The sequence below is a fragment of the Histoplasma capsulatum genome, genomic scaffold (genome assembly GCF_000149585.1).
Source record: "Histoplasma capsulatum NAm1 scaffold_8 genomic scaffold, whole genome shotgun sequence".
Lineage (NCBI taxonomy): Eukaryota > Fungi > Ascomycota > Eurotiomycetes > Onygenales > Ajellomycetaceae > Histoplasma > Histoplasma mississippiense.
The window spans coordinates 102,274-113,083 of record NW_001813975.1 but is presented as its reverse complement, the minus strand read 5'-3'; the positions used below and the strand labels follow the sequence as shown (position 1 = coordinate 113,083).

Below are 10,810 nucleotides of genomic sequence, written 5' to 3'. Positions count from 1 at the left end.
GCGCGCGACTGCACTGGAGGAAGATTTAAATCCGGCAGATATCCCCATTCCCGGTCTCCGAAAATGACGTGGATGAAATTGAGGTCCCTGGATTTACTACCGAACTCTCAATAGCCATTCAAGCACGGTCATTACGCCCTCGAAGCCTCCTTATTTCCGGATCTGATTACGCCTCCACATCGTGCCGATCTAACTCAAACTCAAGGGGGCTGCGAGGCAGTATAAGTCATTCTCGCTCCAAGTCATTGCCATCCTCGCCATCCCAGCGGCTGCAGTCAGATGGGTATTTTCACTTTGGCCTCAACTCGGGCGTCGGTTCTGTTAAAGATGAACAGAATCACCTGGAGACGATGATTGAAGATGACGAGCTCACCGCCAAACTTTCGGGAACTAAATCTAGTCCACCTGAAATCCCTCCTCGTAGTAAACAGCGCCAAGACGCCGCAGATATTGAATGCGATGCTGAAAGCAGTGGCCATTCTGAAATCTTGACCTCTGCATCCACCGATCAGTTGCATCGTCCAAAATCGCCAAGTGGAATGCTCAATGCGAAGCTTCAATCGCAAAGGAGCCAAGAACAGCCTGCTCGCCAAGGTCTCGAACGTGAAAATAGCCATTCTCCTGGATTTTCCAAACACGCACATGATGATACGAATAGTGGAAATCTTCACACCAAACAAGGGATTCAATATCAAAATAAAGACCATATCGTCAAAATCGGACGGAAACACCACGCCCCGGTACCCATGGTTTCCGAGGATGATGACTCCAGTCCTTCGGACCAATCCAATATCGGACAAGGTCATGCTCACTACGTTTCTTCTCAAGATTCAATCGTGGAAACATCCTTTGTTGCCGAAACAAACAGAGCTTCATTCCTGCCCTCTCGACTCAGTCCACATCAGGAGGTTGTCGACAGCTCAAGCAGCAGCCCTAATCAAGATTCTCCACATTCGTTTTCGGGCCACCAGTCGATTAACACAAGCCAAAATGGACAAACTCTTTCCCGAAGTAATTCGCGGAGACATACCAAAACTTCTAACGGCGGGAATATAACCCCTCGCTACACACCGAATTCCGCTGTTTCGGTGGGGTCTGAGCGGGCCGCAGTCCAGCGCGTTTCTCCTCCTCCCCCCGCAACTCCTCGTGATTCAAGTTCCAAACCTCGCCGCTCTCTGAGCATCGGCAGCCATCGGGATAAGCGGCCGATAACTTCAGGATCCGCTACCTCACAGGTTTCCAGTAAACTGTTAAAGGGCCTGGTAGGACGGCAGCCCAATGACCACGATTCAAGGATTCCTTTTCCAATACGCACTTCTACAGACACAAACTCAACTCTGTCTAAATTTGCGGAAACCGTTGCGGACCCTTCTAACTTGGACCAACTGATTCAAAGCGACGAGACTATACATTTCACTCTTACCCCGCGAAACATGAGAGAGATGGAGGTAAGTTTCAACTACCGCCTGTATCCCGACTCTGAATATTGACGTATTTAATAGGATTCAAATTCTCCGAGATGGGAAACCATGCGAAGTGATGCAACCGACACGGACGAATTTGTGAAAAAGACTAGTGCCACTGGAGAGACACAATCGGACGGTAGAAGACCAAGCGTTTCTTCCTCCAAACTGAATGGGCTGCGCATACACTCTCCGTCTATTGCTTCACCTAACAAGTCCACGTTTGTAGAGTCTTCTGTTGTAAAATCGAACCGGCCACAGTCATCTATTCACAAATCCGCTACACCGCAAGCACGGGATCCGAGAGTAGAAAGAGAATCCCTGAGGGACCTTTCGGAATTTATTAGATCAACTGGGCCTGATCAAACCCCAGCAGCTCCAATAAATCATTCAAAGCGTACTACCAGTTTAATTAACAGCAACAGTGGACAGACCAACCGGAAGCTGAGTTTGAGTGGTAGCGGGACTTCATCAATGACATCGTCTCGCGCCTCACACACTCTTACCAAAGAAATGCCAAAAAGGACAGCTCCGCGCTTAGAAGCCAGGCCAGCGGTGACACCAAAGGACAATGGCACGTCAGACCTGATCGATTTTATAAGAGAAGGGCCACAAGACGGCTTGCATCGAATTCCCAGGACGGTCGCTCCTTTTCGTACAACAATGGATTCGGATGAATTCCTGCTGAACCCCGGCCGTGCTCATCGTGATCCCGGAAAACAAAGCTACGCTCCAAGCTCGCATACAGACTCGGCCACGACGAAATCCGGCCCTTCTTCCTTCAACTCGCGCACCGGCTTGCTCGATTCCACAAACCGTGCCAACATTCGAACACAGCCCAGCTCACCAGCTCCAGGCGGCGCCCTTGATACAGGAGAACGTGCTATGCCACCCAGAAAGCAGCGACGAGTGAAAGACCCCTATGCCATCGATTTCGATAGTGATGATGATGATTTTGAAACCGAACTCCTGTCTGGAGGCCTGAAAGCCCATAAAGAGGAGGAAGAAAGCTTAGCTGACTTCCTGCGCAACGCTCCTCCACCCCCTGATCTTGACCAATCGCCCCAGCTTCTATCCGTCAATATGAATGCGACAAATAAGCCGAAAATGAAGAGTTCGACATCCATGGAACCACGGGCTAATGCGCGCTACGTCTGTGGACAAAAATCCCATCGACTAAACTATCGGGATCATCTCTCCGTTCCTATAAAATCAAACGCCACTACCGTCTCGTCCTCAGTAGGCCCTGCGGTCACAATTCCGGAGACAACTCAGCTCAAAGTCTCTCGCTCGAATTCTCATATCAAAGAGGGTTTATTCGCCACAGTCGTCTTTATAGAGCTCGTGCCAATACTCAATCAAACGGCGGAATGAATGGAGTTCAACGCTCGCAGAGAAGTCCTCCCAGAGGCTATCAAACTTCGACTGCGGAGTTGGCAGACTTCTTAAAGAATACCGGACCGCCCGAGCCAGTAGCTCGGCCGGCTTCCCGGTCATCATTCAGCGAGGAAAGGGAGAAGGGGAACGGCGGCTCCTTTACTAGGATGTTTTCGCGGATGAAGAAACAGACGGTGTAAACCCTTTCTTTCTCTTCTATGATCTATCTTTCCTTGTTTCTTTATTTTAAGAGTTGATATTGGACCCATTTCAATGCCATTCATGTATAGCTATTATGTCGGTCAGTTTCTTCCTATTTCTTTTGTAAATTTGGATATTCACACCGTTTGTCTTTTTCTCCGAAATCGTGATTTTGAGCACATCAAAACGCCCTACCTTTCGGCGAAGAGGACGATCTATTCTGAATAATGTCTTCCTGTACCTTGTGTTGCTCTTCTACTCTACGACTTTTATTTGGTCACTTGCCTTGATCATTTGTTCCGTTGTTCGCTACCTGCCTTCGTCTCGGGACATTTTGGTGTATTTCAATTCTAACGCCTCCATTCTCTACATTGCAACCAGCCCAGCGGCAAATTTGTACTTACACTACCTATTACCAACCTTTCTTTTGGAGCTACCTTCTCAACTTGCCCATTTGTACGCTATTAAATCTTATTTTTTTGCCATCTCTCCTATTCATCTTATTTATCCCTTTGGAATTCACTTCCCCGGCGGTTTAAATGTGCGTTGGATGTTTCCCCCACTTTTATCTCTATGTCGCTTTGCCATAATCTACACTTTGTGATGCTGATGCCTCCGTCTTCCTCCTCTACTCGTTCATGCTGCCTTCGTACTTCCAAAGAGTTTCCTTTCCCTTGGGAGGAAATCCCGATTCACGTCCCAATTTATTATCCTTTATTACAGTCGTTCTACTTCTTGATAGTATCCTTCGCTCTCTCTTTTGTCCGTCGTGAAAATCCACGACCGTGTTCCATTTCATGGTACATACTTAGCTAATGAGCTGCCTAATTTCATGCAGATTAATCTTATTATTTATTATTTATCAAGCCGTTTGTCCTTATTTTTAATTTCCCTCACCTAACATATTTTTCCTTGATTGTATAAACGGAAAAATACTACTAGTAGTATATATAATGATTAACTGCTCTCATATGTGAACCGTGCCAGACAGCTAGCGCTCTTTTTCTCATTTTGTTCAATATTTATACTAGTATAGATGCAAGCAAATAAAAATTATTTGCCTATATATATATATATCTCCAATGAAGCTAAATTCCTGTTTTGCTCTCTTGTTTATTGGATTGGACCCTTGCATTATTCCCCCGCAGAAACATTGATCCGAGGCCGACTCCTAACTCAATCGTGGCATTCTGCAAGGACTTCCTCCCTTCCCTGTAAACAGAATAACTATATAACACTGTTCCATCGCCGCCCCCTTTCCCAATTGGACGCCTCCCCTTCTACGTGATCACACGCACTTCCTTTAAGATAGGAAGAAGAGACGGAGGAAAAACAGGATGGGCAGCTCATGTCCATCACCCTTAACTGGGCTGCTGCGACCTCTCACACTCGTTCTTCTACTCTGCATAGCGCAACTTTCCACAGCCCTGAAATTCGATCTCCCTGCGAATGTGAATAACGAGAGATGTATACGGAACTTCGTGAGTAAGGATCAGTTGGTTGTTGTGACAGCGATTGTGGGTGGACAGAAGGGTGATGGACAGGTTGTAAATATGCATGTATGTTTTCCCCATGCCTTTCCTTGTCTTCTTGGTGTTGTTTTCAGGGTTTTTGTTTTCTTTGAAGAGGGTGGTATATATAAGCTACATCTGTCTGGTTTTTGATCACTGGTCTGCTATGTTTCCTTATGTCGCTAGTGAGAAGCTTCTTTTCGCCGAACCTGGAAATTTTCTATTATTCTAGTGCTTTGGGACTGAATAATTTCGCAGAGGAGCATTGCTTCTATTCAATTGTGGGTTCGGTGCTTTGCTAACAATTTGGCTTTTATTGGGAAATATAGATCAAAGACTCGATGGGAAATGATTACGGCAGACCCAAAGACGTCGTTGGCGAGAAAAGGCAAGCCTTTACCTCCGGGGCGGATACTGCATTTGACGTGTGCTTTGAGAACATTCCTGTTGGCCGATGTAAGTAAATCACTTGGGCCCCCCCTGGTTCCCCAGCTTATTCTCTGTATATATTCCGCGATTTAGGTAAACTAACGTTGCATATTCAAACCTTATAGCTTCTGGCCACCTTTCCCGCTCCGTCGAACTTGACATTGACATTGGAGCCGACGCACGCGATTGGTCTGCCATCCAGGTACAAGAGAAGCTGCGACCGGTCGAAGCTGATCTGCGCCGTATCGAAGCGATGGTCGGTGAGATTGTGACGGAGATGGAATACATGCGGACTCGCGAGCAGAAATTGAGAGATACGAACGAGAGCACGAATGAGCGGGTTAAATGGTTTGCCTTTGGGACTATAGGGATGCTGATAGGGTTAGGCGTATGGCAGATTATTTATCTGAGAGCCTATTTCAGGTGAGTTACTTTTACTTTATGATTTCCAATCCTTACCTTCTTGAACGGCATGAGAGCCCTTTGTCTTAGCTCACCTCCATGCAAAAAATGCAATCTATTTTTCTTGTCTTAATATTAGGAGCTTTGTGTATTAACGTGTTTTGTTTTAATAATTACTAGGTCGAAACATCTTATCTAAATACGTGACGATTTCTTTCTATCTTCGCACACGGTATTCCTCTCTAAATACTTCTTACACTGGGATTCTCAATGATAATTGCAATGAAGGATGATGGAGAACATTATACATTATTTTTCCTTTCTTTCTTTCTTCCCTTCCCGTTCCATTTTGGGTTGAGATTTCCAGATTTATACTAGTATGTTGTTAGTACAAAATACCATGCCTTGTTAAGGACTTGCATTGTTGATATCTACTATCTAGAAGTGAAGTGGGAATCAGTGGCAGGTGCCCAATAGTGCTGAGGATGATGGTAATAGATAGTTGCCTAGTTCGAGAAGAATACCCCCAGCGGCAAAGAGCATATGAAAAGGAACTTGATTCACTTAGTTTATTACAACGGTAAATACATGTACGAATGTAGATAGTCCCGTTTCCGGATGCAAACACGGCAAACAGGGGCGTCGGGATGATGTCAATCTTGGAAGCTTGTTGTTCTGCCTCGAAAGAAATTCTTCGAATTATCAATCAATTTATTCATTCTTAACAGCGCCCTTAAATTGCTAAATAATGCGAAGTCTAGGTACTCCCCAATGCTTTATGCGCGCTCTTAATTCATCCAACAATGTTAGGCCTGTATTTTCATTCATCCAAGGCCAAGCCAAAGCCGCAACGAATCGATCACTGAGCTGGACAAAATTCCGAGCCAGCAACCTGAACGAACGCGGCCACTCGACCGCTCCCTCACACGGCAAAGCTCAGAAATCCAAGCCTTTGAACCCGCGTCTGGCAAATACCACGTCGACCAGCACCAATGATTTCCCCAAAGCCGCCGCGAAAGTAGAGTCCCCGGAGCTGGTTACAGCAGCGAATCAAGAATATCAACGGCGCGATGCGGTTCCGGGAAATATGGAGAATATGACAGGCGGGGCTGTGAAAACTAGAGATGGGAGAAAACCTGAGCTGGGCGTTGGAGAGATGGATGGGATCACGTTTAGGGTTGAGCCGCTGAAGAGAGATGGAGAGGATATCATGACAATGAGAGCTAGGTTGCTGTGTATGTCTACTACATTGCACCTTGATCATCTTACAAAATATCAAGTTAACAGGCAAATAGATCAAAGTCGCAAGCGAGGCATTCTAGAGTCCGACCTTCTCCTCTCGACTTTTGCATCCCGGCATCTCCCAACCATGACAGAACGACAACTGCAGGAATATGACAAGTTTCTCGACGAGAATGACTGGGATATCTACTACTGGGCAACTCAAGAGGCGAAAGACCCGTCAATGACAGATAGTGCTAATTCGTCTCCTGCACCAAATTCATCCGCAAAGCCAGTGAAGGATACGCCGACGGAAACGTGGAAGAGCGGGGCTGCAAAGAGTGGGGAATGGGCGCAGACTGTAGGTGCTTTTAAACCTGCATATAGACCTGTCCCGCAGCGGTGGAAAGACTCTGAGATCCTGGCTCAGTTGAGGCAGCATGTGTACGAGAAGAGTGCGCATGGGGTACAAGAGGTGAAGGGACAGACCCACAGCGGAGGAGGCTTAGGACAGATGCCTGACCTGTATAAAAGCAGCCCATGATATTTGGAGTGTTGTAGTTATAGTCATTATCATTTGCTCCGATTTTAGAATAGATGTGTGAATATATACTAACTCCCGTTCATCTCAACTTGTATGTTTACAGAGTATTGAATACTATTGAATCCATTGTATCTCTCATAAATTAAAATCCACGTGACTTTTACTCGCTTAGGCCAGCTAGGGTTCCTGCGCACGCACAAAAGGCCCGCAACCAAATTGCGCTTAGGGCTCGCCTGGGCGGCGGAACCTCGCTCCATCGCTAAGAGAGAGACGAAGAAGAACCAAACAGCTCCACGACATTGCCTTGCTCGCCATCCATCCTCCTCCTTCCAACCCCCCCACGAGGATTCCCTGATTTCTCACACTTCCATCGAGAGCCTGCATACTATGGCTGAGCAGCTTGTCCACCGTGGGACCCTCGAAGGCCACAATGGCTGGGTCACCTCCCTGGCCACTTCGCTTGAGAAGTAAGCTACAACCAATTGGATTTTCGTTTATATCTCGATGAAGCTTAAAAAATGAACACAGTGGAATTCTGACTGGTTGAATCATTATATTAGCCCGGATATGCTCCTGTCCGCCAGTCGCGATAAGACCCTGATCATCTGGAACTTGACCCGTGATGACACCGCATACGGATACCCCAAGCGGAGCCTCCACGGCCATTCTCATATTGTCTCTGACTGTGTATGATAAAAATGCCATTCCAGAAGCTGAAATAATCAAAAGGAGTTGTCAAGAAGAGTTACCTGAGGAATAATGTTGGCTGATTCTTATGCATTTTTATGCTCTCCTCGAAAAATAGGTAATTTCGTCCGACGGTGCCTATGCCCTTTCTTCCTCCTGGGATAAAACCCTTCGCCTCTGGGAACTGGCCACTGGTAACACCACCAGAACCTTTGTTGGCCACACCAATGATGTTTTGTCCGTCTCCTTCTCTGCCGACAACCGCCAGATTGTATCCGGATCCCGCGACCGAACCATCAAACTGTGGAACACTTTGGGTGACTGCAAGTTCACCATCACCGACAAGGGACATACCGAATGGGTCTCCTGTGTTCGCTTCAGCCCCAACCCCCAGAACCCCGTCATCGTCTCTGCTGGCTGGGACAAACTCGTCAAGGTACGAAATCATATATCGCTCCATTGCAGTCCCCAATTGCATATATGATTTATTATATATGTCCAATGATGTTTTGCTTTTACGTATTTGCTACTTCAGAGCCCTTAACAAGGCCATGAGACAAACTTCACCAAATGCCCTGATGGACAACCTTTTATAATTTTTCATACTTTGAAAATAAGGCGCACAAGATCACCATTTTCCAAGTGTATTTCTTTTTTGACTAATATCACCAAACGTAAAAGGTCTGGGAACTTTCATCCTGCCGCATCCAAACCGACCACATCGGCCACACTGGCTACATCAACACCGTCACCATCTCCCCTGATGGATCCCTCTGCGCGTCTGGTGGTAAGGATGGCACTACCATGCTCTGGGATCTCAACGAGTCCAAACACCTCTACTCTCTCCAAGCCGGCGACGAGATCCACGCCCTCGTTTTCTCCCCTAACCGCTACTGGCTCTGCGCTGCCACCTCTAGCAGCATTACCATTTTCGATCTGGAGAAGAAGAGCAAGGTTGACGAACTTAAGCCTGAATTTGTAGAAAAGGGAAAGAAGAGCCGTGAACCTGAGTGCATAAGCTTGGCGTGGAGCGCTGACGGCCAGACTCTGTTTGCTGGATACACTGATAATAAGATCCGAGCCTGGGGCGTTATGTCGAGGACGTAGGAGGGATGCATATGTGTGTGTATATCCGTTACGTGTAATATGTTTGTCTCTGTGCCGGAAGCAAATAGAAAACGCGGCTGCTGTGGAAGTTACCAGCTAGCTGGCTGGGTTGCGATGGATGAGCAATGAGCAAATGACAAAATCTACCTACCCCTTTTTTCACTACCTCTCTCTTTACTTTTTCTTTCTCTTTCTTTCTCTCTTCAGTGGACTGGAACGGGAGTTTTTGCCTTTTTTTTGATAGAGTTGACTTGCTTTTTCCCTTTAATCGAGCTAGAAGGAAAGAGGACAAAAGAGAGAAAGCTCCGATCTATCAAAAAAACAAATCCTTCTGCACAGAGGCAGAAATTTTTCGTCCAACTCACAAATTTCATACCATGCCCTTGCCAATCTAAGAGAAGGGAAATGTGAAAGGCAGAGCCTCGAAAATGGAAATCGGAAAAGGAAAAAAGAAACCATTATTTTTTCTCTCTTAATTCTAAATTTTGGTTGACATACGCTTCTTTCTATATTTCCCCCAGACCCTGCCTCGCCCATCCATCCGTCATCGCACATAAAGGAACGAACCCAAATCAGTTAATTATTGTCATGTTCACACAGAAGGCTACAAACAGCCGTTCCCAATATTTCCCGGCCACTTCCCCCTGATTCTGCCTTTTGACCCCTGCTGAATCCCACTGAAAGCCACATTGAACCCACGACGAAAAGGTCCCATCGCAGAGGCGTCATGCATATATCTCATGCTGTGCAGTTTCTATCCTGGAATGGGTGATTCTTATGAGCTTTCAACGACGTTCGCAAATTAGAACATATCCTCCTAGTGTTGCAGGTGCATTGGCACGTAGATTGCTTGTTCACACATATCTGGCTCAGTTGGAACGGCATTGGGAACGCAATTCCCGCATGAAGTCGCTGCGTTTGGAAGAGCATCGAAAAGGGAAATCCTTTTTGCGGCCATGTTGTTTAGCGATGTATATTTATTTAGTTGGTTCTGTTGTGACGAGGATACGCAGTTCTCACTCTTTCAGGAGAGCTGTAGCATCAGACGTGGAAGCCCAGCAGAGGCTATGTTAGTTTCCTCTCACTACAATGCAAATCCAATTCTACACCATTCAATGGCAGAGAGAACCTTCGCCTGAATAAAAACGTGAGACGAAATTTTAGGTTATGGCACGTTCTTGAATCACTTATTTTGAACTTCCTTTTTCAGTGTATTTTTCTTTATTGCTTTGCTTCATAAAAGGTGCGTCAGTCTATATGTTCTGCCTTCCAAGTATGTCAGTTCTGATGATTGCTAGCGGAATGGTCCTCTTGGGCGTTGAGGGTTATTCATTTTCACAAACTGGATGAAATCAATCCCTCAGGTCCATCCATCTAGCTCAACGGCATGACTCTACAATTTCAATGAGAAGACCTCGCCTCTTTCTCTCCATTGTAAAAGTCAATTCTAGCACTAGCAAGGTATCATACTGGTTCATTCAGGTGTATAAATATATAGTACTATTTCCAAGTCAGCAATCCTCTATATGAATAGCCAGCCCTATTTTTTGTTATTAAGCCTCTTTATAGCGTCATTTGCTACCTTGACTCCTTCTTCAAATTGTAACTGAGTGGCCAATTCTCTGGCCTGTTCATAGTAATCCCGTGCCTCTGCGAATTGCTTCTGCATGTGCGCTATTTCACCCAAATTATATAGCGCAGCTTGGCACGACTGATCGCACTGCTCATCCCGGACTGGCGGTTTGATATGTGTTGCAACATCTAAAGCTTTTTTTGCCCACTGTGCTGCCGCATCGAGGAGCGCTGGTTTAAATATCAAAGGACCATCTGTTCTGGATATCGATCCTGGCTTTCCCGTGCCCTTGAGG

The 10,810-nt window shown here is 46.2% G+C and overlaps 4 protein-coding genes across 4 annotated transcripts; all 4 read left to right on the top strand.

Annotated features, from left to right (window-relative positions):
• Positions 1 to 63: 63 nt before the first annotated feature.
• HCAG_07034 (predicted protein) lies at positions 64 to 3,006 on the top strand (the record flags this gene model as incomplete). The annotated part of the gene is made up of 4 exons (XM_001537562.1): positions 64 to 68; positions 206 to 1,448; positions 1,503 to 2,702; positions 2,803 to 3,006. The coding sequence occupies 4 exons, from the start codon at positions 64 to 66 to the stop codon at positions 3,004 to 3,006; spliced, it is 2,652 nt and encodes an 883-aa protein (XP_001537612.1).
• A 1,372-nt stretch (positions 3,007 to 4,378) lies between these two features.
• Positions 4,379 to 5,582, top strand: HCAG_07033 (conserved hypothetical protein; the record flags this gene model as incomplete). Its single annotated transcript, XM_001537561.1, has 4 exons — positions 4,379 to 4,600; positions 4,882 to 5,008; positions 5,107 to 5,404; positions 5,564 to 5,582. The coding sequence occupies 4 exons, from the start codon at positions 4,379 to 4,381 to the stop codon at positions 5,580 to 5,582; spliced, it is 666 nt and encodes a 221-aa protein (XP_001537611.1).
• Positions 5,583 to 6,161: 579 nt separating this feature from the next.
• On the top strand, positions 6,162 to 7,148 carry HCAG_07032 (conserved hypothetical protein; the record flags this gene model as incomplete). Its single annotated transcript, XM_001537560.1, has 2 exons — positions 6,162 to 6,618; positions 6,679 to 7,148. The coding sequence occupies 2 exons, from the start codon at positions 6,162 to 6,164 to the stop codon at positions 7,146 to 7,148; spliced, it is 927 nt and encodes a 308-aa protein (XP_001537610.1).
• Positions 7,149 to 7,535: 387 nt separating this feature from the next.
• On the top strand, positions 7,536 to 8,942 carry HCAG_07031 (hypothetical protein; the record flags this gene model as incomplete). Its single annotated transcript, XM_001537559.1, has 4 exons — positions 7,536 to 7,615; positions 7,709 to 7,835; positions 7,954 to 8,271; positions 8,517 to 8,942. The coding sequence occupies 4 exons, from the start codon at positions 7,536 to 7,538 to the stop codon at positions 8,940 to 8,942; spliced, it is 951 nt and encodes a 316-aa protein (XP_001537609.1).
• Positions 8,943 to 10,810: the final 1,868 nt, after the last annotated feature.